Below are 27,192 nucleotides of genomic sequence, written 5' to 3' on the forward strand. Positions count from 1 at the left end.
TTTTTTGTGGAATTTATTGTTATGGTGTTAATCACATGGAGTAAATTGTTTTAAATTTATTTTGTTAAATAAAACCACTTTAATATTTATTTCCTGAACTCATCTGTGTGAAGGATTGTTTTTTAAGTGATGACTTGTGTTTATTGCCACCATTCGGTGCCACAGATACATTTTAATCATCTTCTATTTTGTTATGCTGGTGGTTAGTTAACAAAAACAGTATTAGGCATTTAGCCATTGTTTCTTTTACAGTGTTCTCCATGTAGGATAAATGTCCTCTACTCATAATACACACAACTTCCTTAACCGTAATTATGAAGGAATGCTTCCCGAGACTAAGGGGCACTTTGCACACTGCGACATCGCAGGTGCGATGTCGGTGGGGTCAAATTGAAAATGACGCACTTCCGGCATCGCATGCGACATCGCAGTGTGTAAAGGCTCGATGATACGATTAACGAGCGCAAAAGCGTCGTAATCGTATCATCGGTGCAGCGTCGGCGTAATCCATGATTACGCTGACGCGACGGTCCGATGTTGTTCCTCGCTCCTGCGGCAGCACACATCGCTGTGTGTGAAGCCGCAGGAGCGAGGAACGTCTCCTACCGGCCTCACTGCGGCTTCCGTAGGATATGCGGAAGGAAGGAGGTGGGCAGGATGTTTACATCCTGCTCATCTCCGCCCCTCCGCTCTGATTGGCCGCCTGCCGTGTGACGTCGCAGTGACGCCGCACGACCCGCCCCCTTAACAAGGAGGCGGGTCGCCGGCCACAGGGACGTCGCACGGCAGGTGAGTGTGTGTGTGAAGCTGGCGTAGCGATAACTTTCGCTACGCCAGCTATCACCACATATCGCTGCTGCGACGGGGGCGGGCACTATCGCACTCGGCATCGCAGCATCGGGCTGCGATGTCGTAGTGTGCAAAGCCCGCCTTACTGCACTGGCAGATATATAGGGAAGAGAACCATTTCTCTGAAACTTGAAGGGCCCAATTTATAATTTGTAAATTTTTTTAAGTCATTTTCTTTTGTTTTTGTCTTGAGAGTTATCTGCTATCCAAATTAATCAAAATAGCACTTGTACCAGTGAGCTGTCTCTAGACCTTCGCAACTTCTCAACTACTAAAGGTTCCAGTGAGCCCTGTTGGGGCCATAATCCGGAGGTGGAAAAAAACATAATTTCACCATAAAATGGCCACAACCAGGTGCTCCCCACAAGATTTCAGACAGAGGAGTAAAATAAATTATCAGAAGAGTTGTCCAAGAGCCAAGGATGACCTGTGGAGATCAAAAGAAAAACCTGAAATCAGCAGGGACAATTGTCAAAAAGAAAACAATAACTAATGCACTCCCCCTGCATGGCCTGTAGGCACGCTCCCCACGCAACACTCCACTGCTGAACAAAAAGGAGGTTGAAGCACTTATTAAGTTTGCTCAACAACATTTAGAGAAGCCTGTGAAATACTGAGGAATTTAGTCTGGTCAGAGGAGACCAAGATTGAACTCCTTGGATGCCATAATACACATCATGTTTGCAGACCTTTAACGCCATACAAAAATGAAGTGTGGAGGTGGGAATATCATGGTGAGGGGCTGTTTTTCAGCAGATGGCACTGGCAAACCTCATATAATTGAGGGAAGGATGAATGGACAAATGTACCGAGACATTGTGGCTAACAATCTGCTGCTATCTACCAGAATTATGACGATGAAATGAAGGTGAACATCCCAAACACACAGCCAAGGAAACTCATTACTGGTTCAGAGAAAGAAAATAAATCTGATAGAATGGCGGAGCCGATCACCGGACCTTAATACAAAAGAAAATGTATGGAAGGAACTAAAGCTCAGAGTTCATAGACCTAACCCACGTAACCTTTAGGATTTGAAGGCCAAAATCCTACCTGAGCAATGCAGTTTCTCCATACGGGGGGCGTCTTGAAGCTTCATCATCAACAAAGGCTTTGTTACAAACTATTATTTAAATTTCAGTAAGCGTGTGCAATACTTTTTTTCCGCGTATGATTTCTCATTATTACACATAGTTTATGGACAGAACAGGACTCAAATTACTTGAAATTAGCGAACTAAGATGGACATTTCCAGTCAAACAAACATTGGGTCTCTAACTCTGGCAATGCTAACTGAAGGAGAAATGGTGTCTCTTTTTGCTCAACCAAAAATTGTCCAGCACTGTACTGAAGTACGAGGGGCGATCCAAAAGTAAAGATAATCAATAATAAACACAATGAATATATTAAAAAAAATATATATTTTTCTACATAGTCTCCTAACAAGTCTATACATTTAGTCCATCTCTTTTCTAAACTTAGAATTCCCTTCGAAAAAAATTCTTGATCTTGACCCTCAAAAAAATCCCCAACAGCGGTTATCACATCGCTATTGTTGTCAAATTTCATGCCCCGGAGGTGTTCCTTGAGGCGAGGAAAGAGAAAGAAGTCACTGGGGGCTAGATCTGGCGAATAGGTGGGGTGTTCCATCAGTTCAAAGCCCGCTTCTTGAATGGTTGCCATGAGTGAAATAGAGAGACAGGTGCAATATGAGAAGCATCTGTGGAAAAATTCAAGATAAATAATTTAAGTCTGCTCACCTTTTCAGGTTGTGCGCCCCCGCACAACCCCAGTGAAAGCGTCTCAGTCAGGGATAATCTCCGTTCTGAATGCAGTGTCCACACTTGTTGAATCCAGACTTTTGGTATCGTTGTCGGCTCCTGAACTCCACCGGCACCTTGGGATTCAGGTTTTACTCCACGATCCTCCAGTCTCCAGCTGGATTCTATAATGGGCTGGCAGGTCCTTTGCAGCTACTACCGAAATCCCAGGTAGGGAGTGGGTATATAGGAGAGAGTTCTTTCGGTCTAATTGTAGCGCTTAAGGAACCACTTGCTGATATTAATTGTTGTATTTTTATTTTTTCAATATTTTTATTTTTTCAATTATAAGCTCCTATTAGGAGCTTATAATTGAAAAAATAAAAATACAACAATTAATATCAGCAAGTGGTTTCTTAAGCGCTACAATTAGACCGAAAGAACTCTCTCCTACGAATGGTTCCCATGGCAATTGCAGCTTTGTTAGCCGGCGCGTTATCTTGGTGAAACAGCACTCCTACATGCCTGATGGTCACTCTTCGATCTACCAATACAACTTCTTCAACTTTTTTCACGTTTTCTTCATTGAGGGATATGGATGGGCGTCCTTCCCGATGTTCATCTTCCGTCGATGTTCTTCCCAGCTTAAATTCCTTGGCCCAGCGTGCAACTGTGGAATATGGAGGAGAAGAGTCCCCCAATGTTTCCACCCAGTTGCTGTCTATGTCTTTGGTAGTCATTTTTTTTCAAGCAGAGGTATTTGATGACAGCTCTGAGCTCGTTTTTTTCCATTTTGATGTTCACTCCTCGGCAGTTCATATTCAAATGAATGTAGCTCCCGGGAATCGTGGCCTATTTAAGTGATTTTTTTTCCTGGACTAGTGGGTACCTAAGAGAGAAGAAAACATTTTATTTTAATTTCCGTGTGCAATAGAAATAACCGATCATTACTTTTGGATCGCCCCTCGTACAATGCAGTAAATGATTGAGTCATCTCGATACAACTACAAGGCGTGCCAATCTGTGTCACAGTCTATTCACCAACAACAGATGCCGAGGAGGACGTTGAACTTTTCTATGATCAATTTCAAGAAGAAATCGACAAGATCCCAAAACAAGACTTGCTCAATATCATGGGAGACTTGAATACCAAAGTGGGCCATGGCAAACATGGAACCTTTGACAATATGGCTGCTCAATTTTCGTACTCCTGAAAAATTGCTGCCGATGCCCGCACGGGTATCATATTGTTCCCTTCCCTTAACCGATTTTGTTATAGTGTTGTCTCTTACAAAATGGCCGCCTCCATCTGCACAAAGCTGAGGAGATACATAGAATACCAAATACATCAAGCAGGAATGATTAGTCAGTGAGCAGTTTGCGCAGCCAAACGCTTTGACCTTCTATTGTTGGACATCACATGACTGTCACCCATGACACACCCTGTTACCATACATACGGGAAAGTACCAAGCGAAAAGCGAAAGGGAGGGAAACCCTGTGTCTCAGAAAGGGGGAGAAGGTGACCCCTGACCAAACCTACTACTGGTCTTTGGGGTCAATCACCACTCTAGATAGGTTCTGCACCTATATGCCGATCCGCATACCTGACCCTAGGTATCCCTTGTGCTGGACCCTAAATAGGGAACGGATGGGATGAGCTCTTCGTCAACCCCACTAAACACTAGAGAAGACACAAAGAGAACACACGGGGGGAAAATGCATGAACTACTTATCCACAGATGACTGAGGTAGAAGTTCAGCAAAGTTTCAGCAACAATACTACGGATGAGCACAAGCCACCGGCTTGCATCCAGAGCTTTAGTGAGCTCAATAATATCACCAGCACAAGTTCAGGGAAGATGGGAGTATTTAAGCACAAGGGGAATACTGATCAGCGGCTGGATGGAAGGAGAGATGAAAACCGACAGGAAACTACCCAGTACAATGAATACTAAGGCTACTTTCACACTTGCGTTGAACGGTTTCCGTTGCATTGCGTTGTGTGACGGATGCAACGGATGTGTTGCATATAGTGGCACAACGGATGCAACGGATGCTGCAAAACATCGCAATTCGTTTTGGGTTTTTTACAGTTTTACCGTCTGCAGACTATTGTGAACGATCAGCTGATCGCTAACAGTAGTCGGCCGACGGGTAATCAGCCGATCACTCACAGTAGCCGGCCGATCAGCTGATCGTTCGGCGTTCGGTCGCTGACAATGTGTGCGGGGGGCAGAGTGCGAAATGGGTGGAGCCGAGCGGGGCCATGGCTGAGGACGTCAGGGCCGCGGGGACTGCATCGCTGGGGGACAGGTGAGTGAGTGTGAGAGTGTGTGTGTGTGTGTATACATACGGAGTGCAGGAAGGGGCGGAGCCGAGCGGGGAAGTGTCGGGCTCCCGGCACACGTAACCAGGGTTCCTTGGTTACCCGATGTGTACCCTGGTTACGGGTGCAGGGAGCCAGAGAGCATGCGCAGTGAAATCCAAAGGATTCCGCTGCTCAAAAAAAAATACATGCTGCTTTCCTTCCGCCCGACGCAGAGTCAAAATAACAACGCTGCGTCGTCCGGCGGATGCAACGCTGACACTTGCGTTACAGTGTGTCATCCATACAAGTCTATGGAGAATAGCGCAGTGCGTTAATGGACCGCGTTATTCTCCATAGTGACGGACTCCGCTGAACGCAAGTGTGAAAGTACCCTAACAGCAGTAACAATAGAAAGTCAGACAGCATTTTGTGCAGCCAAACACTACTACCTTCTATTGCCAGAAACCACATGACTGTCTGTCACCCGTGACACAGCCATGACACAATGTGAGTGGTGTGATAATGGCAATGGGCTGATTATTATTATTTATTATTATTGCATCACTTTTCTATGGCGCATTACATGTAAAAAGGGGATACATAATAAAACAAGTAAAATACTCATGAACAATGCAAGGCACAGACTGGTACAGAAGGAGAGAAGTCCCTGCCCGCGAGGGCTTACAATCTACAGGATAAACTGAAATGTTGGTTTTACCATGCATGCGCCCCTGTTGTGTATTTAAAACCTTAGCAGGACAGTCATTGACTGGCACCTCCCCTTGATAAAGCATCAGCGAAACGTGCGGGGAGCAGTGTAGAGAACATTACCATAGGCACACTTTATGCACATTGATTCCTTGACCTATTAATTGATGGTCAGCAACCAAGTAGCCAATTGGCAGGTTTTTAGTGTTATTATTGTTATATATTATTATAGCGCCATTTATTCCATGGTGCTGTACATGTAAAAAGGGGTAATAATAAAAATAGAGACAAGTACAATACAAGTAATACAAGTAATCACGAATACAAGGCATAGTCTGGTACAGGAGGAGAGAAGACCCTGCCCATGAGGGCTCACAGTCTACAGGAGATGGGTGAGGATACAGTAGGTGGGGACAGAGCTGGTCGTGCAGCAGTATAGTTAAGTGAGGGGGATGAGTGAGGATACAGTACGTAAGGGTAGAGATGGTTGTGCGGTGATATGGTGGACTGAGGGTAACTGCAGGTTTTAGGCTTGTCAGAAGAGGTGGGTCTTCCGGTTCCTTTTGAAGCTTTCCAAGGTAGGCAAGAGTCTGATATGTTGGGGCAAAGAGTCCCTGGGTGGTTCATGAAAATGGACCCATTTTCGTAGCCAGTCATGATTTGCCATATTTGTGTTCCGAGTTTTAGATGCTTTCAGCTCTTGCTCCAACAAGTGTGTAAGGCCATGCTCAAAAGGGGTATGGCCTTCAGCGAGATACTATGCCAAAAGTGCAGCAAAAGTGTGGCAAATACACCAAATTTATCAAACAGCACGAGACACTTTTATAAAGATTAGACATAAACTAGACTTAAAGAAATGCAGAAATATAATTCTATCTCCGACTACCTCATGTACATCAAGGATGCCCTCCCTACCGATTTGGAAATGGATGCTGCTCTCTTTCTCATTCCACCTCAGATAAATGGCGGGATTCTCTATCAGTCCACCTCAGATAGAGGAAGTATACTCTCTTTCTCAGTACATCGCCAATAAATAGATTATACTCTCTTTCACTCTCCCTCAGTTTACCTCAGATAAGATGAGGGATATTTTCTCTCAGTCCACCTCAGATAAATGGAGTATACTCCCTTTCACTCACCCTCAGATAAGATGAGGGATATTTTCTCTCAGTCCACCTCAGATAAATGGAGTATACTCCCTTTCGCTCTCCCTCAGATAAGATGAGGGATGTTTTCTCTCAGTCCACCTCAGATAAATGGAGTATACTCTCTTTCACTCACCCTCAGTTTACCTCAGATAAATGGAGGGATGCTCTATCAGTCCACCTCAGATAAATGGAGTATACTCTCTTTCGGTCTCCCTCAGATAAGATGAGGGATGTTTTCTCTCAGTCCACCTCAGATAAATGGAGTATACTCTCTTTCGCTCACCCTCAGTTTACCTCACATAAGATGAAAGATGTTTTCTCTCACTATACCGCAGATAAATGGAGTATACGCTCTTTGGCTCTTCCTCAGTTTACCTCAGATAAGATGAGGGATGTTTTCTCTCAGTCTACCTCAGATAAATGGAGTATACTCTCTTTCACTCACCCTCAGTTTACCTCAGATAAATGGAGGGATGCTCTATCAGTCCACCTCAGATAAATGGAGTATACTCTCTTTCGCTCTCCCTCAGATAAGATGAGGGATGTTTTCTCTCAGTCCACCTCAGATAAATGGAGTATACTCTCTTTCGCTCACCCTCAGTTTACCTCACATAAGATGAAGGATGTTTTCTCTCACTATACCGCAGATAAATGGAGTATACGCTCTTTGGCTCTTCCTCAGTTTACCTCACATAAGATGAGGGATGTTTTCTATCAGTCCACCTCAGATAAATGGAGTATACTCTCTTTCACTCATCCTCAGTTTACCTCACATAAGATGAGGGATGTTTTCTCTCAGTCCACCTTAGATAAATGGAGTATACTCTCTTTCGCTCTCCTTCAGTTTATGAGATGAGGGATGTTTTCTCTCAGTCTCCCTCAGATAAAGGGGGGATACTCTGTCCCGCTTTCTTAGAAAAATGGAGAATACTCATTCTCTCAATGTACCGCAGATAAATTTAGTATATATCTATTTCAAGAAGATACAACGGCAGACATGAATTCTGCTTCCTCTTTTCCTCACTTTTCTAGTTCCTTCATGTCTGAGTCCTGGAGATTGATGGGAGATGTATTTTTGTCCCCTGCAGGTTTACGACAGGACTCTGGTCACATCTGGTCTGCTGGTATAACAGGCTCGGTACTGTTACATATACTCTTCCCTGATCACATGACTGTGACATCATCACAGGTGCTGTAAGCACAGAGCAGCCATATATCTAGTTTGGCTCTACAGGTGGAGGTAGGTGGGAATCACCATTAACCCCTGTAGTACCGAGCATTGCCTTTTTCCTCTGATGTAGCTGTATAAGCTCTTGTTTTTTGCAGGATGAATTATATTGTTCAACGTTTAGACGTGTATTTACTTTACGAGGTTGTTTTTAATACTTTTTTTTTTTTAATGATTTGTGATTTGGGAGATAATCTACAGAACTCGGCAGGTTGGCTGTGTAACTATCCTTACATTTCTTACTTCCGACCTGATATCAGACACCAACTGATCGAATATTCATGATCTATATAGCAATACGTTATCAATATGTGAGTTCTGAATGATCCCTTTAAGGGCGGCTTTGCACGTTGCAACATCGCACGTGCGATGTCGGTGGGGTCAAATCGAAAGTGACGCACATCCGGCGTCACTTTCGACATCGTAGTGTGTAAATCCTAGGTGATACGATTAACGAGCGCAAAAGCGTTGTTATCGTATCATCGTTGCAGCCTCCGACATTTCCATAATGCCGGTGCAGAGACAGGTACGATGTAGTTCCTCATTCCTGCGGCAGCACACATCGCTGTGTGTAAAGCCGCAGGAACATCTCCTACCTGCCTCCCGGCTGCAATGAGAAGGAAGGAGGTGGGCGGGATGTTTACATCCTGCTCATCTCCGCCCCTCCACCGCTATTGGCCGCCTGCCGTGTGACGTCGCTATGACGCCGCACGACCCACCCCCTTAGGAAGGAGGCGAGTCGCCGACCAGAGCGACGGTCGCAGGGCAGGTGAGTGCATGTGAAGCTGGCGGAGCGATAATGTTCGCTACGCCAGCTATCACAAGATATCGTACCTGCGACGGGGGCGGGGACTATCGCACTCGACATCGCAGCATCGGCTTGCGATGTCGTAATGTGCAAAGCCCGCCTAAGTTTTTGTCACATTTTTATATTAAAATCCTACAAGAGGATTCATGATCTGATCTGCTGACCATGTATATAAATCTACTGTATATACAGTACTATATATGTCCAAATAGTTGCACATCCAGTCATGATCGCTTCCATATTTTACCCTAATATCGCCAGTAATTATATTATTACATGGTATTCTTTATGATTTTACATTAGCTCCTCGTCTTCACATTCAGGTCCTTATAAAATGGGATCTTCTCAGTGAAAAATCTTCTAGAAAATTGACTTTGCCCCATCAAGGATGGATAGGGACAGCGAGAATATGGCGGAGAGGATATTCCACCTCACCCTAGAGATCCTCTTCCGGCTTACTGGAGAGGTGAGAGATTCTGATGACGTCACATTACATCATTCTTATCTATGGGAATAACAGATGGACAGAACTGGAGAGGTGAGGACTCTGGAAATGTCTGGAGTGAGATTTATTACTGTGTCTCTCCATAACCAGGATTACACAGTAGTGAAGAAGACCTCTAGTGAGCGCTGTCAGGCCCCTGTGTCTGAGGGATGGGGAAGACCCCTGAGCCCAATCACGGGGACTCCACCTCACCCCCCGATACATGAGGACATCAATGACCAGAAGATCCTAGAACTCACCTACAAGATGATTGAGCTGCTGACTGGAGAGGTGACACTGCTGGGACTGCCGGGACATTATACAGTAACGCTATGGAGGGATCGGGGGTGACGGTATCATTGTATGTGTCAGGTTCCTATAAGGTGTCAGGACGTCACCGTCTATTTCTCCATGGAGGAGTGGGAGTATTTAGAAGGACACAGAGATCTGTACAAGGACGTCATGATGGAGGATCTCCAGCCCCTCACATCACCAGGTAATAGACAGGACCAAATACACAGATACAGAATCCTAGGGCAGATAGACTTCACGTTATCTACAAACTCTGGAAGGGTCACTGGGAACAGCTAGAACAGTCACCAGTTCCGTCCCAACGAGTCTGCAGCCAAATTGCATATAGGATCCGAGGTTGAGGACTGGCCCATAACGGAACCGTGCAATCAGCATACAAAACGGGACACTATACTGACACCGGGACCCTCAAGTGCTTCACGTCACGGGCATCCGATACTTAGCAAAGTAAAAGAGTAAAGACCTTGAGCCGCAGCCCCTGCCTCTGCCTCTCCTTTAAGCGTCGCCGTCGCTCAGAGCTGCAGCGCCAACAGGGACTACCACCACCCCCGTCCTCCATCATCCTCTCCGGGGTAATCCCACTCCGCCTGTGGGGAATGACACCATACCGGCTGCACCCAATATCTGCCCCGACGAGAGACCCTGCAGTGGCGGCCGCAAACCTGGCCGCGTACCACAGGTAGCGTCACGATCATCATATAGACTTTCCTAACCATCACCCCCGTCCTCCACCTCCAACTACCACCCTCATCCCCCATTCCTGCCTCCCGTCCACCGCCATCCTTCACTTTCTATGCGCCTCGGGGCAAATGCACCGGGCCAAGCCACCCCGTGACGACGCAGAGGATCTGCACCCTCGGCCCGGCGACGAGTAGGTTAAAACACCTGCCCCGTGGGCCACTACATTTGGCGTCACGAACAGGATCATCATGCCAATTAAACCGGGTACTGTGCGCCTTATGGACATGGGACTGTTTATTTAAAGTCTGGAACTAGCCGCCATTACAGAATACCAGTGGCGGGAAAATTACCGCCCTTTGCGGGCTGGCAGGCTGGAGTGGTGCGAAAAGTTAAGCTCCGACCCCGGATGCTAACAGAGAGAAGAAACGAAACTAGAGATGACCAAGACAGGGAGTCGTCCCTGGAGCTCCAAGGAGGTGGTTGCACCTTGACTACCTGTGCTGAGGAGCTTTCAGGATGGCAGAACCCGACCGCCAAGGGGCCAAACCCGTGCACCTCTGCTTGCGGGTACCGTAGGACCTGGAGGTGGAGGTGCTGCGCCTAACCCAACAACTGAGGCAAGAGCAGCTAGACGCCATCAAGGAATGGGAGGCTTTCATGATGGGTGCAGTGGCGGTGATGCGGGCCTATGCTCGACCAAGACCACCAATACTGGAGGAAGAGCATAGCGGAGGGGTGACAACTGACCTGGTTGCCCCTGCCAAAAGCGTCGCCGTCCAGAACCCACCGACCTGTCTGCCTGCTCTAGCCCTTGATCTGGAGGTCTTTGACTAGACCCTGGAACCGGCCGCCGATGACCAGGCAGCTGAGGACCCGGCCGCCAACATCCCGGTAGCCGACGACACCGCTGCTTCGAACCTGGCAGCCAACGCCCAGGCCGACGACGACCAGAGTGGGGAAGACCAGATCGCTGATCTCGACCAAGACACAGCTACTGCACACCTGGAAACCACAGAACAGGCTACCATCTACCAGACTGCCTGCAACGTTTCCCGAGCACCGGCAGCAGAGGAAACTGTTGCTTTTGAATGGGGAGCTATTGGAGAACCGGAAGCTGGGCTTATACCGGACAACTGGAGGACACCCACCTTTGACTGGTGTGGGAGAGGTCCTACTACACCTCCTTTGCGGATGCAACGGAGGAGTCCATGTTTGTGGACTCAGATGATGTGGAGTACCGTTGGGCCACCCTTGTCCAGCTGGCCGCTGAAGAAAGTAAGCAGTGGGCTAGGCTGGCAGAGGTGGAATGGAGGAATCTGTCAAACAAGGAGCGCCTCTGGCGGGCCCATCCATCGACCCGTTGAGAGCTCCATAAAGGTACTGTCACCAAATTTGACCTTAACAAGGGGTGGGGTTCATCGCTGAAGCGGGACTGGGAAGGGAGGTGTTTGTGTGACGCCCTGGACTAGTCAGGTCGTCCCAGGTAGTCCCATGCATACACATACCCCCTCCCCTTAGTAAGGTGACAGCAGCCAAACTACAAAACCCTTGTCACTACCCTCCGGGTTTGATGTTCACACCAGGGGGGCGGAGCCAGGCGGTTGGCTCCACCCACTGAGGAGTTCACAGTCCCGGAGGTGGGAAAGACAGTAGATGAGTTTGAGTCAAGTTCAAGGGCAGACCTGTGCTCAGGCCTGCCAAAAGTCTACACCAGGTGTCTGGGTTGGAGCCCAGTCACCTCTGGCAAGGAGGCAGACAGTGGTGGCCGCCTGCAGGAGCTGGGATTACAGCTGGTGGAACCGTAGGGACCGGGAACGGGCGGTGGCCCGCCGGTACCGAACCGTGGAACCGATTCGAAACCGGAGCACCAGCAGGGGTAGGTACGTACCCAGTACGAGGCCCAGAAACAACTAGGCTAAGTCAAATCAACTGATTGAGGACTGGACTTTAGGACCTTTCCCACACAAAACCTGACTGAAGACAACAGCCCAAACATTAGGGTAAAGCCACCGCCAAGGCATAGAGACCCAAGGGGCCAGCGTCTGCGGGCACACAGGGCTCTCCCGACACACAGCAAGCCGGGGAGCAGACTACCGTTGCTTAGGCATAAGAGTCATAACTTTTACACAAGAGAGGTGCAGGAGGAAGGCGGAAACCACCAACCGTGTGGCCCGTGAAGTTTCGACAGGGTTGTAGGAAAGGGTACGCGACCCATGCCCCTGTGTCCTGAAGGGACCGGCCGCTGCGGCTGAGGGACCCGGTCTGCTCCCGTCCAACATGCTGCCTCCCCCCACTGCCCGTAACGGTCGCCGCTACCTCTCCGCTCGGATCACCACCCCCCTCACCGGTGGCGGAGTCTGTCCCAAACGCCTCCGAGGAGCTGCCTGCGGCCGCAGCACGCGGTCAGCCGCTCGATCGGCCCGCACTACCCCCGCTCCCGTGAAAGGTCAATTCCCGGAAGGTGCCCGTGCCTGACGTGATCCCGCCAGTCCCGGAGGAGCCTGTCCCCAAGGAGAACCCGGCCCCGGCAGTCCGCCCGGCCAAGAGGGAGGAGAAGGGCGCTGCCCGGAAGAAGGCCCAGCAGGTGAGGCTGGTTGTCTCCGGGTCTCAGACCTCGGCTGAGGTCCCACAGGGTGGCCACTGTCAAGCAGCAGGGCCGGCTGTGACACAGCAGGGTTCCCCACGGAGGGTGTCGGTCGTCGCCGGCTCCGGGGAGCACCGACTGGGCCAGACCCCCGCATCAAGAGACCCTGGGCAGGTAGACGCCCCGTACTGGGAGCGGCCGCCAAACCAGCTGGGCTGGGAGATCGAGGCCCGGGAGAAGAGGAGAGCCAAGATCCTGGCCCCTACCATCCGGGAAAAGGATCTAAGAAGCGCCACCTACCGGGTGCCTGAAGTACGAGGGCCAGGTCCGGCGATTTGACCCCGACCGTGGATGGGAATTTATCTACGAGCCCGGCCTGGAGGCTGAAGTCTTTGTGTCCCGTCGGGACGTGTACCCGCACCTCCCGTGGGTCACCCGGACCGTGACCTGGCACCCGGCGAACTGGTTACTTACACCCGCCATTGCGGGGAGAGGGGCTGGTTTGCCCTTGACGTGCAGAGGAGGGAACACCAAGAAGGCCCAAGGCGCTCCCGGTCCCCTCCCCCACTGTACAGCTCTGAGATTACCGTGGAGGAGGAATACGAAGAAGATGAACGTTAAACTCAGCGGATCCCGGCTGCCAAGTTGAACACAGTCCCCGTTGGGACTTTGTGTTTGCCCCGTCCAAAAGAGACAAGGCCGAGAACTTGCAGGCCACCCAAAAACTTTTGGGTTTGTAAATAGTCCCTCGACCAGCATGTCCCGTTTCCCAACCTCCGGAGAGGTAGACTGGAGGATGGGCCTGCGGGAAAGAGATGGCCGAGGCCCGCCACCACTGCAACCGCTGGCGATCCTCCGGGTCAGGGGCCCCCTGGATGTGGGGCCTCTGAGAGACAAGCAGGTGTGAAACCCTGCACCCATCCCGTACAACAACACCTGGGCCCGTTCCTGGACTGGGGAAAAGGGGTGCTGCCCATTTCTTAGGGGCAGCATCAGGGCTAGGTTTGTTTGGGTGGGTGACTGAATGACCTGTTCCCGTGTTAATAAAACTGTTATGTTTGCAACGTTTAAGCATGTGCCTCCCGCAAGGGAAGAATTAAAACAAATCCTTGAAGTTTATACCAATGTTATTATACTTGTAACATGTTTCAAATCTTTTACAGTTATAAAGAAAATAAACCGATGGTGGACAGACAGCCCGCGGACGGTCTGCATTAAACCAAGGGGGAATGTGACGCCGTGGACTAGTCAGGTCGTCCCAGGTAGTCCCATGCATACACACCCCCCCCCTCCCCTTAGTAAGGTGACAGCAGCCAAACTACATAACCCTTGTCACCACCCTCCGAGTTTGATGTTCACACCAGGGGGGCGGAGCCAGGCAGTTGGCTCCGCCCACGGAGGAGTTCACAGTCCCGGAGGCGGGAAAGACAGTAGATTAGTTTGAGTCAAGTTCAAGGGCAGACCTGTGCTCAGGCCTGCCAAAAGTCTACACCAGGTGTCTGGGTTGGAGCCCAGTCACCTCTAGCAAGGAGGCAGACGGTGGTGGCCGCCTGCAGGAGCTGGGATTACAGCCGGTGGAACCATAGGGACCGGGGACGGGCGGTGGCCCACCGGTACTGAACCGCGGAACCGATTCGAAACCGGAGCACCAGGAGGGGTACTCAGACCCAGTACGAGGCCCAGAAACAACTAGGCTAAGTCAAATCAACTGATTGAGGACTGGACTTTAGGACCTTTCCCACACAAAACCCGACTGAAGACAACAGCCCAAACATTAGGGTAAAGCCATCGCCAAGGCATAGAGACCCAAGGGGCCAGCGTCTGCGGGCACACAGGGCTCTCCCGACACACATCAAGCCGGGGAGCGGACTACCGTTGCTTAGGCATAAGAGTCATAACTTTTACACAAGAGAGGTGCAGGAGAAAGGCGGAAACCACCAACCGTGTGGCCCGTGACGTGGCGACAGTGTTGTAGGAAAGGGTACGCTACCCACGCCCCTGTGTCCTGGAGGGACCGGCCGCTGCGGCTGAGGGACCCGGTCTGCTCCCGTCCTCCATGCTGCCTCCCCCCATTGCCCGTAACGGTCGCCGCTACCTCTCCGCTCGGATCCCCACCCCCCTCACCAGTGGCGGAGTCCATCCCAAACGCCTCCGAGGAGCCGCCTGTGGCCGCAGCACGCGGACAGCCGCTCGATCGGCCCGCACTACCCGCTCCCATGAAAGGCCAATTCACGGAAGTGCCCGTGCCTGACGTGATCCCGCCAGTCCCGGAGGAGCCTGTCCACGAGGAGAACCTGGCCCCGGCAGTCCGCCCGGCCAAGAGGGAGGAGAAGGGCGCTGCCCGGAAGAAGGCCCAGCAGGTGAGGCTGGTTGTCTCCAGGTCTCAGACCTCGGCTGAGGTCCCACGGGGTGGCCACTGTCAAGCAGCAGGGCCGGCTGTGACACAGCGGGGTTCCCCACGGAGGGTGTCGGTCGTCGCCAGCTACGGGGAGCACCGACTGGGCCAGACCCCCGCATCAAGAGACCCTGGGCAGGTAGACACCCCGTTCTGGGAGCGGCCGCCAAACCAGCTGGGCTGAGAGATCGAGGCCCGGGAGAAGAGGAGAGCCAAGATCCTGCCCCCTACCATCCGGGAAAAGGATCTAAGAAGCGCCACCTACCGGGTGCCTGAAGTACGAGGGCCAGGTCCGGCGATTTGACCCCGACCGTGGATGGGGATTTATCTACGAGCCCGGCCTGGAGGCTGAAGTCTTTGTGTCCCGTCGGGACGTGTACCCGCACCTGCCCGTGGGTCACCCGGACCGTGACCTGGCACCCGGCGAACTGGTTACTTACACCCGCCATTGCGGGGAGAGGGGCTGGTTTGCCCTTGACGTGCAGAGGAGGGAACACCAAGAAGGCCCAAGGTGCTCCCGGTCCCCTCCCCCATCGTACAGCTCTGAGATTACCGTGGAGGAGGAATACGAAGAAGATGAACGTTAAACTCAGCGGATCCCGGCTGCCAAGTTGAACACAGTCCCCGTTGGGACTTTGTGTTTGCCCCGTCCAAAAGAGACAAGGCCGAGAACTTGCAGGTCACCCAAAAACTTTTGGGTTTGTAAATAGTCCCTTGACCGGCCTGTCCCATTTCCCAACCTCCGGAGAGGTAGACTGGAGGATGGGCCTGCGGGAAAGAGATGGCCGAGGCCCGCCACCACTGCAACCGCTGGCGATCCTCCGGGTCAGGGGCCCCCTGGATGTGGGGCCTCTGAGAGACAAGCAGGTGTGAAACCCTGCACCCATCCCGTACAACAACACCTGGGCCCGTTCCTGGACTGGGGAAAAGGGGTGCTGCCCATTTCTTAGGGTCAGCATCAAGGCTACATTTGTTTGGGTGGGTGACTGAATGACCCGTTCCCGTGTTAATAAAAATGTTATGTTTGCAACGTTTAAGCATGTGCCTCCCGCAAGGGAAGAATTGAAACAAATCCTTGAAGTTTATACCAATGTTATTATACTTGTAACATGTTTCAAATCTTTTACAGTTATAAAGAAAATAAACCAATGGTGGACGGGCAGCCCGCGGACGGTCTGCATTAAACCAAGGGGGAATGTGACGCCCTGGACTAGTCAGGTCGTCCCAGGTAGTCCCATGCATACACACACCCCCTCCCCTTAGTAAGGTGACAGCAGCCAAACTACAAAACCCTTGTCACCACCCTCCGGGTTTGATGTTCACACCAGGGGGTGGAGCCAGGTGGTTGGCTCCGCCCACCGAGGAGTTCACAGTCCCGGAGGCGGGAAAGACAGTAGATTAGTTTGAGTCAAGTTCAAGGGCAGACCTGTGCTCAGGCCTGCCAAAAGTCTACACCAGGTGTCTGGGTTGGAGCCCAGTCACCTCTAGCAAGGAGGCAGACGGTGGTGGCCGCCTGCAGGAGCTGGGATTACAGCCGGTGGGACCGGAGACGGGTGGTGGCCCGCCGGTATAGAACCGAGGAACTGATTGGAAACCGGAGCACCAGGAGGGGTACTCAGACCCAGTACGAGGCCCAGAAACAACTAGGCTAAGTCAAATCAACTGATTGAGGACTGGACTTTAGGACCTTTCCCACACAAAACCCGACTGAAGACAACAGCCCAAACATTAGGGTAAAGCCATCGCCAAGGCATAGAGACCCAAGGGGCCAGCGTCTGCGGGCACACAGGGCTCTCCCGACACACATCAAGCCGGGGAGCGGACTACCGTTGCTTAGGCATAAGAGTCATAACTTTTACACAAGAGAGGTGCAGGAGAAAGGCGGAAACCACCAACCGTGTGGCCCGTGACGTGGCGACAGTGTTGTAGGAAAGGGTACGCTACCCACGCCCCTGTGTCCTGGAGGGACCGGCCGCTGCGGCTGAGGGACCCGGTCTGCTCCCGTCCTCCATGCTGCCTCCCCCCATTGCCCGTAACGGTCGCCGCTACCTCTCCGCTCGGATCCCCACCCCCCTCACCAGTGGCGGAGTCCATCCCAAACGCCTCCGAGGAGCCGCCTGTGGCCGCAGCACGCGGACAGCCGCTCGATCGGCCCGCACTACCCGCTCCCATGAAAGGCCAATTCACGGAAGTGCCCGTGCCTGACGTGATCCCGCCAGTCCCGGAGGAGCCTGTCCACGAGGAGAACCTGGCCCCGGCAGTCCGCCCGGCCAAGAGGGAGGAGAAGGGCGCTGCCCGGAAGAAGGCCCAGCAGGTGAGGCTGGTTGTCTCCAGGTCTCAGACCTCGGCTGAGGTCCCACGGGGTGGCCACTGTCAAGCAGCAGGGCCGGCTGTGACACAGCGGGGTTCCCCACGGAGGGTGTCGGTCGTCGCCAGCTACGGGGAGCACCGACTGGGCCAGACCCCCGCATCAAGAGACCCTGGGCAGGTAGACACCCCGTTCTGGGAGCGGCCGCCAAACCAGCTGGGCTGAGAGATCGAGGCCCGGGAGAAGAGGAGAGCCAAGATCCTGCCCCCTACCATCCGGGAAAAGGATCTAAGAAGCGCCACCTACCGGGTGCCTGAAGTACGAGGGCCAGGTCCGGCGATTTGACCCCGACCGTGGATGGGGATTTATCTACGAGCCCGGCCTGGAGGCTGAAGTCTTTGTGTCCCGTCGGGACGTGTACCCGCACCTGCCCGTGGGTCACCCGGACCGTGACCTGGCACCCGGCGAACTGGTTACTTACACCCGCCATTGCGGGGAGAGGGGCTGGTTTGCCCTTGACGTGCAGAGGAGGGAACACCAAGAAGGCCCAAGGTGCTCCCGGTCCCCTCCCCCATCGTACAGCTCTGAGATTACCGTGGAGGAGGAATACGAAGAAGATGAACGTTAAACTCAGCGGATCCCGGCTGCCAAGTTGAACACAGTCCCCGTTGGGACTTTGTGTTTGCCCCGTCCAAAAGAGACAAGGCCGAGAACTTGCAGGTCACCCAAAAACTTTTGGGTTTGTAAATAGTCCCTTGACCGGCCTGTCCCATTTCCCAACCTCCGGAGAGGTAGACTGGAGGATGGGCCTGCGGGAAAGAGATGGCCGAGGCCCGCCACCACTGCAACCGCTGGCGATCCTCCGGGTCAGGGGCCCCCTGGATGTGGGGCCTCTGAGAGACAAGCAGGTGTGAAACCCTGCACCCATCCCGTACAACAACACCTGGGCCCGTTCCTGGACTGGGGAAAAGGGGTGCTGCCCATTTCTTAGGGTCAGCATCAAGGCTACATTTGTTTGGGTGGGTGACTGAATGACCCGTTCCCGTGTTAATAAAAATGTTATGTTTGCAACGTTTAAGCATGTGCCTCCCGCAAGGGAAGAATTGAAACAAATCCTTGAAGTTTATACCAATGTTATTATACTTGTAACATGTTTCAAATCTTTTACAGTTATAAAGAAAATAAACCAATGGTGGACGGGCAGCCCGCGGACGGTCTGCATTAAACCAAGGGGGAATGTGACGCCCTGGACTAGTCAGGTCGTCCCAGGTAGTCCCATGCATACACACACCCCCTCCCCTTAGTAAGGTGACAGCAGCCAAACTACAAAACCCTTGTCACCACCCTCCGGGTTTGATGTTCACACCAGGGGGTGGAGCCAGGTGGTTGGCTCCGCCCACCGAGGAGTTCACAGTCCCGGAGGCGGGAAAGACAGTAGATTAGTTTGAGTCAAGTTCAAGGGCAGACCTGTGCTCAGGCCTGCCAAAAGTCTACACCAGGTGTCTGGGTTGGAGCCCAGTCACCTCTAGCAAGGAGGCAGACGGTGGTGGCCGCCTGCAGGAGCTGGGATTACAGCCGGTGGGACCGGAGACGGGTGGTGGCCCGCCGGTATAGAACCGAGGAACTGATTGGAAACCGGAGCACCAGGAGGGGTACTCAGACCCAGTATGAGGCCCAGAAACAACTAGGCTAAGTCAAATCAACTGATTGAGGACTGGACTTTAGGACCTTTCCCACACAAAACCCGACTGAAGACAACAGCCCAACCATTAGGGTAAAGCCACCGCCAAGGCATAGAGACCCAAGGGGCCAGTGTCTGCGGGCACACAGGGCTCTCCCGACACACAGCAAGCCGGGGAGCGGACTACCGTTGCTTAGGCATAAGAGTCGTAACTTTTACACAAGAGAGGTGCAGGAGAAAGGCGGAAACCACCAACCTGTTAAGGGGAAACTGCAGCCGGCTGCGGGTACCGTTCACCATCTTGTTTGGTTCACCAGAGACTCCAGCATGTTTATCATGGTGAGTACACCAGTGCCTTCGGGCCGTTCACCGCACCGGCACCCCAGCATGCATCCATCCCCTTGCCTCAGCACCTTTCTCGGGCCCCCGGGACCACCGTCCCCCTACCCACAGAGGGGGTCAACACCAAGCTGCGCAACACCGTCCCCGGGAGCCTAGTCAACGGCAGCGGTGGTGTCCATCCACAACCCGTGGGTGGCGTCACGAACTTAAATCCCCTACAAACCACCGCGGCTCCGGCCGTGGACCTCCCCACCGAAGTCCCTACGTGTAGCGCCAACCCCCTTTCAGGGCGTCGTGACCCCCAGTGTTACGAACCGGCGCCGCCATAGCCGCAAGCAGCCTGCTGCGGTTCCTGTTGCGCCCAGGCGCCGGCTGCCATTCTTGGCCGTGCCTCGGGTCGTCCAGTTGGCTGTTCCTTCCACCACGTCTAAGTGTGGAGAGGCGGCTAGTGCGCATGCGTGCACCGATTTACCCCAGCCAGAGTTTAAGCCCGGTGTTTTGCCTAGTGAGCATGCTCAGCCTGATTGTGTTATGTCTGAGACTAAGTCCTCAGTTCAGGCTACTGAGCATGCTTCCACAATTAACCCTAACAGCCTCTTTACACAGGTACTTGGACTTCGTGCTGTGTCTAAGTGCTGGGATGTGCCTACTGAGCATGCTCAAACTGATAGTCTGCTTTCTGAGCCTGTTGCTCAGGCTACTGGGCATGCTCAGGCACTTAGTGCACCAGAGGCTAGGTCCGGTAAGGACCTCACTGAGCATGTCCGTGAGGTGGCAGGCCCTAATAGGGCAGAGGGTGTCAGGTGTCCTGATGACGTGGCAACTCCGGACTGGCTCGCAGAGGCCCGCCCCTATGATCTGGCACCTCAGTATTGGTCGTCAGACGATGACTGGTGAAGTGTTTGGGGCGTGGCTGCCATGAGGTCATCAATGACGTGGCGGTTCCGGATAGGTTGCATGTGACGTCACTGATGACATGGCACTCTGCTATTGGACCTTGGTGGTTCCACCCTGGGTTTGGGGCGGACCCAGGTTATAAAAGGGGCTGGAGACAACATGGAGGTGCGCAGTCTTCACTTTTGCTCAGTCAGAGCACACCTCCATGTTAGAGCTTCATTGCGGCAGAAGCCTATGTTGGGAAGCGGTAGGTAGGGTTAGGCGAACGGTGCCTGTCACGCCAAGATTCGTGGCTCGGCACATCAGGGTCAGGCGCCGTGCTTCCCTCCTGCCGTTCCAGTCTTGCTATAGCAGCCCAGTGGCGTTAACTGGGCTGCGGCTGCTGTGCTTCCTGTCCGATTGTGCCCCCTACACACACGGACAACGCACCTGCTGCGCCACCTGTCTGATTGTGCCCCCTACGCACACGGACAACGCACCTGCTGCGCCACCTGTCTGATTGTGCCCCCTACGCACACGGACAACGCACCTGCTGCGCCACCTGTCCGATTGTGCCCCCTACGCGCACGGACAGCGTACTCCAGGACCCCTGTGGAGTTAACAGGGTGTTCCTTATTTTCCTCGGCTTCCCGGTCAACGCTACTGGTGTACCCATCTGGCCTGACGTGTCCTACACACACGTGGCCAGTCGAGAGGTGGCCAGAAACGCTAATCGGAGGACCGCTCGGCCTGACGTGTCCTACACACGTGGCCGACAGGGCGCTTTCGTGGCGGTCTTCCGGTCAACGCTACCTGGTTACCACCCGGCCTGACGTGTTTCCTGCACATGTGGTTGGTGTAGCGCTAGGTGCACCAAAACGCTAATCGGGTTGTCGTCCGGTCTGACGTGTCCCAACACACGTGACCGGTTCCCAGAGTTCCTGGGTTATCTCAGAGCAGTCCAGCTCTATAGTCTCCGCCTAACCCTCAGGTGCCAGCAGCTCCTTTGTCATCTGGAGCACGGTGGGCCCCGACTGGCGATTAGGATATATACCCCCTGGTCCTAATCTGCCGGTCCCCCCGTAACAGTAAGACTGCGCCAGGGTCTGGCTGGCATGGCGGAGATGGAGCAGCTACGTCAGTTCATGCTGCAGCTTGATGCCAGAGTGAGGTCTCTGGAGAAGTCTGCTCTTGCTGCTGATATGAATGATGTGGTGGCTCAAGCGGCTGCAATGGTGTCAGTCACCAAGCCTACTCCAACCCTCCCTCACCTCTCGCTGCCCAACAAGTTTACGGGGAACAGCAAGGCATGTAGGGGATTCGTGAACCAGTGCTCAGTCCATCTAGAGCTGTTGGCTGCACGGTTTCCTACAGAGAGGTCGAAGGTGGGGTTTATCATCTCCTTGCTCTCTGATAGAGCACTGGAGTGGGCTACACCATTGTGGGAGAGGAATGACCCCGTAGTACAGGACTCTAAGGAGTTTTTGGAGTCCTTGCGACAAGTGTTCCTGGGGCCTCAGGTCACTCACGACTCGGCCCTACAGCTACTGACTTTGGAGCAGGGGCGTACCTCCTCAAGTCAATATGCTGTGAGTTTCAGGACACTTGCTGCAGAACTGGGGTGGTCAGAGAGGACTCTCATTCCACTGTTCTGGAGGGGATTAGCCTCGCACGTGAAGGACGCATTAGCGTCGCGTGAGGTACCAACTACCCTTGAGGGCCTCATGACTCTGGCTACCCGCATTGACCTGCGGACTTCCGAACGTCAGCTGGAGCGCAGGTCAGAGGGCCGTTCAGCCACTGTAGTGGTCTCTCCTACTGCACCTCCCTTAGAGGACATCTCTGTCCCTATGGACATCTCTAGGGTTGGTGTTGCTAGGTCTTCGAGTCGCAAGGGCATTTCCTGTTTCACTTGTGGGCAGTATGGTCATTATGCCAACCGTTGCCCAAAGCGTCAGGGTAAGCGACCGCGATTGGTGACCATAGCTGGAAGTAAACTGGACTCTGCGTCATCCATTAGGGTGACGTTTCCCGCATCCATTTCCTTTAAGGGGTCAACATGGTCCACAAGGGCAAGTGTGGACACAGGTGCTGGGGATAGTTTCATCTCCTCCTCTTTTGCCCGGCGGCATGCCATCCCGCTGGTGCAAATGCCAAGGCCAGTGAGAGTCCGTGTGGTGGATGGGTCCTTGTTGCCCAAGGTAATTCACCAGCGGACAGTACCAATTACCCTTGCCATGTCATCTGGGCATAGGGAGACCATTTCATTTCTGGTTCTCCCTAAGGGTGCAGATGATATTCTGCTGGGTATTCCTTGGTTGAAGCGGCATTCCCCACATATCGACTGGTCGTCTGGGGTGATTACGCGCTGGAGCGAGTCTTGTAGCTCCCACTGCATGTCTCCATCTTCTGTCCGTCACTCAGTGGTATCTGTGGCGACTATAGACCATTCGAGTGGGAGGGCCGCTAGAGGGGGGGGTACTGTTACGAACCGGCGCCGCCATAGCCGCAAGCAGCCTGCTGCGGTTCCTGTTGCGCCCAGGCGCCGGCTGCCATTCTTGGCCGTGCCTCGGGTCGTCCAGTTGGCTGTTCCTTCCACCACGTCTAAGTGTGGAGAGGCGGCTAGTGCGCATGCGTGCACCGATTTACCCCAGCCAGAGTTTAAGCCCGGTGTTTTGCCTAGTGAGCATGCTCAGCCTGATTGTGTTATGTCTGAGACTAAGTCCTCAGTTCAGGCTACTGAGCATGCTTCCACAATTAACCCTAACAGCCTCTTTGCACAGGTACTTGGACTTCGTGCTGTGTCTAAGTGCTGGGATGTGCCTACTGAGCATGCGCAAACTGATAGTCTGCTTTCTGAGCCTGTTGCTCAGGCTACTGGGCATGCTCAGGCACTTAGTGCACCAGAGGCTAGGTCCGGTAAGGACCTCACTGAGCATGTCCGTGAGGTGGCAGGCCCTAATAGGGCAGAGGGTGTCAGGTGTCCTGATGACGTGGCAACTCCGGACTGGCTCGCAGAGGCCCGCCCCTATGATCTGGCACCTCAGTATTGGTCGTCAGACGATGACTGGTGAAGTGTTTGGGGCGTGGCTGCCATGAGGTCATCAATGACGTGGCGGTTCCGGATAGGTTGCATGTGACGTCACTGATGACATGGCACTCTGCTATTGGACCTTGGTGGTTCCACCCTGGGTTTGGGGCGGACCCAGGTTATAAAAGGGGCTGGAGACAACATGGAGGTGCGCAGTCTTCACTTTTGCTCAGTCAGAGCACACCTCCATGTTAGAGCTTCATTGCGGCATAAGCCTATGTTGGGAAGCGGTAGGTAGGGTTAGGCGAACGGTGCCTGTCACGCCAAGATTCGTGGCTCGGCACATCAGGGTCAGGCGCCGTGCTTCCCTCCTGCCGTTCCAGTCTTGCTATAGCAGCCCAGTGGCGTTAACTGGGCTGCGGCTGCTGTGCTTCCTGTCCGATTGTGCCCCCTACACACACGGACAACGCACCTGCTGCGCCACCTGTCTGATTGTGCCCCCTACGCACACGGACAACGCACCTGCTGCGCCACCTGTCTGATTGTGCCCCCTACGCACACGGACAACGCACCTGCTGCGCCACCTGTCCGGTTGTGCCCCCTACGCGCACGGACAGCGTACTCCAGGACCCCTGTGGAGTTAACAGGGTGTTCCTTATTTTCCTCGGCTTCCCGGTCAACGCTACTGGTGTACCCATCTGGCCTGACGTGTCCTACACACACGTGGCCAGTCGAGAGGTGGCCAGAAACGCTAATCGGAGGACCGCTCGGCCTGACGTGTCCTACACACGTGGCCGACAGGGCGCTTTCGTGGCGGTCTTCCGGTCAACGCTACCTGGTTACCACCCGGCCTGACGTGTTTCCTGCACATGTGGTTGGTGTAGCGCTAGGTGCACCAAAACGCTAATCGGGTTGTCGTCCGGTCTGACGTGTCCCAACACACGTGACCGGTTCCCAGAGTTCCTGGGTTATCTCAGAGCAGTCCAGCTCTATAGTCTCCGCCTAACCCTCAGGTGCCAGCAGCTCCTTTGTCATCTGGAGCACGGTGGGCCCCGACTGGCGATTAGGATATATACCCCCTGGTCCTAATCTGCCGGTCCCCCCGTAACACCCAGGTCCATGGAGTGCTCGAGCCACCCACCGACGAGCACGGATCCGAGCGGCTCGGCAGCCGGCCGAGCCCCGGGGCGGTACATTTGTGTCCCGGCGAGATGTGGAAGCCCATCTCCCTAGAGGTCATCCTGGCAGAGACCTGTACCCCGGTGATGGGGTCATTTACACTGGGCAAAAGGGGGAGCGGGGATGGTATGCCCTGGATGTGGGACTGTGTCGTCCGGATGCGGCAGCTGCAGCAACAGCCCTCATACCAGCAGCAAAGCCAAAACCAGCACCTGTTGTGCCCAAAAAGTCTTGCAAGGAGGGGTATTGTGATAAAGCCACCCAAACCTCAAGGGAGAGTCACCTGACACAGGCTGGTCAGGAACTGCCATACTCCCAGTAGATAATGTTTACAATGTTCCCTGTTTGAAATGATGGACAACCGGGCCACTGGACATTTTGTGGTCGGAACTGTACCTGTAAATAATTGCACCTGTTGTGCACCCTTTCAGAATTGTTGCAACCTTTTTGGTCTCTTGGGACATCTGCAAAACTGGTGGCACACTAGACTCCAACGTCATCCGTTAATGACCGATTTTCCCTTAGTAAAGGTGTGATAATGCCCAGTTGAAAAATGTAAATAATGCTGAACCTGTGTACAGAATATAAATAGCGTGTAATTATGCTCTGGTAACAAGTGTAAATGCTGCCATGTTTCTACCATGTCAAAAATTGTCTAAATTGTATGTGGTTGTGATGATAATGCTAGCTAAGAAAACGTACGGAGTTAACTGTTTGCAATGTTTAATATGATGTGCCTCCCATAAAGGGAAGAAATAATATTTTGGTTTAATGCATAACAAAAATGCGGCGATCACTGTAAAATGTTGCAGCACAGGAGTGCTGTCATTTGCCACTGGGGAATGTGGCGCCCCTGAGGCTTCAGGCGCCACAGGGTACTGCACCCCTATTAGGGTGTAGTACTTATCCTGGGTCTCGGGAAGCTCGGTACCGGTTTCCACTCACACAAACATACAGTAACACCGGGTTGCCCTCCCCAATGGGGACTGGGCCAGGGTCGGATCAGACTAGGCGGTCACTACAGTGGTGGGTTTACAGGATGCCATCGCACCAGGGACTCCCCGGATCCACTGGAACTGGGGACTCCGGATCAGGGAGCAGCAACCACAAAGGGGAGTCAGGAGCAGACAGTGGGAAGAGCAGGTTTACCTGGTGAGAGCAGTGAACCGGCCGGTGGCAGTGGCTGGGGGCAACAGCTTGGACCACACAACACAAGTTCCACACTAGGAGAGAACAGCTTCAGATGCAGAGCGGACGTATCGTATTTTTCCCTTTTTTTTTGCCTGAATCTTTTTATTATTCCATCCTTTCTAACTTTTTAAGCACTGTACTTCTTTTGTATATTAAATCTAAAAATAAAATTAAAAATTAATAAGTTTGCTTATGCTGCTCTAAACATACCCATAACCATGGAGAGGGTGAGAATAGCTTGGTTGTGTTACCCTTTGTGTGATACAGTCAAAAAACAGTACTTACCAGGTGCTCGGAAAAGCTGGGCGGCATGTGTACTAGTGAGTGACCCAGTCTCGCTGGCGCATCAAACTGGCAAATGGTGGTAATGAAAAGTGTGGTGCAGAACTGGCCATTTTACACAATTAAAATCCCAACAATCGAGCAGTGTAACTAGGCAGCTGATCATCCGACGAATTAGCAAAATTGTTGTTCGTTGGGTGAAATGATCTTTTGACTTCCTTGAAAAGATCACTGCTTTAAGCCACACATCTAAAGGGTACTTTACGCGCTGCGATATCGGTACCGATATCGCTAGCGAGCATACCCGGCCCCCGTCGGTTGTGCGTCATGGGCAAATCGCTGCCCGTGGCGCACAACATCGCTAACACCCGTCACACGGACTTACCTTCCCTGCGACGTCGCTGTTGCGGCGAACCGCCTCCTCTCTAAGGGGGCGGTTCGTGCGGCGTCACAGCGACGTCACACTGCAGCTGTCCAATAGCAGAGGGGGGGCAGAGATGTGCGACTGGAACATGCCGCCCACCTCCTTCCTTCATCATTGCCGGTGGACGTAGGTAAGGAGATGTTCGTCTCTCCTGCGGTGTCACACACAGCGATGTGTGCTGCCGCAGGAACGATGAACAACATCGCTACTGACCAGACAACGATTTTTCATAAAAAAACAACCTCTTTCAGACAAACGATTTTTGTCTCTTTTGCAATCGTTTAAGGTCGCTCCAGCCTATTAAACTACGCTGATTGGCAGACATGTTGGCGCTTGGTGGCCATTCAATGCTAAGGTTTGAATGGTGTAAAACCGACCTTCGATAAAATAAAATAGGCTCGCTGTCAGTATTATTCTGACAAAATGATATATTTTTTGTCAGCCTACCGCTGATAAATCGAAGATGCTCTCAGTCTATCTCAGTCTACTTCAGATATATTTAGGATATCCTCTTTATCTCTTTGTATACCTCAGATAAAATAGAGGGTGCCCTCTCTAGGCCTACCTCAGATAACATGGAGGATACTCTGTCTAGCTCTGATGAAATGGAA

General features: G+C 52.7%; 1 protein-coding gene across 1 annotated transcript in view; it reads left to right on the plus strand.

Moving 5' to 3' along the window:
• LOC142313165 (uncharacterized) overlaps positions 1 to 27,192 on the plus strand; it is a 115,190-nt gene that overhangs the window by 40,123 nt on the left and 47,875 nt on the right. The window contains exons 6-9 of the mRNA XM_075352153.1: positions 1,043 to 1,132; positions 3,642 to 3,763; positions 11,123 to 11,563; positions 12,750 to 13,184. Of these exons, the coding sequence (XP_075208268.1) occupies positions 1,043 to 1,132; positions 3,642 to 3,763; positions 11,123 to 11,563; positions 12,750 to 13,184 (1,088 nt within the window). The remainder of the gene's footprint in view (positions 1 to 1,042; positions 1,133 to 3,641; positions 3,764 to 11,122; positions 11,564 to 12,749; positions 13,185 to 27,192) is intronic.

The sequence above is a fragment of the Anomaloglossus baeobatrachus genome, chromosome 5 (genome assembly GCF_048569485.1).
Source record: "Anomaloglossus baeobatrachus isolate aAnoBae1 chromosome 5, aAnoBae1.hap1, whole genome shotgun sequence".
NCBI lineage: Eukaryota > Metazoa > Chordata > Amphibia > Anura > Aromobatidae > Anomaloglossus > Anomaloglossus baeobatrachus.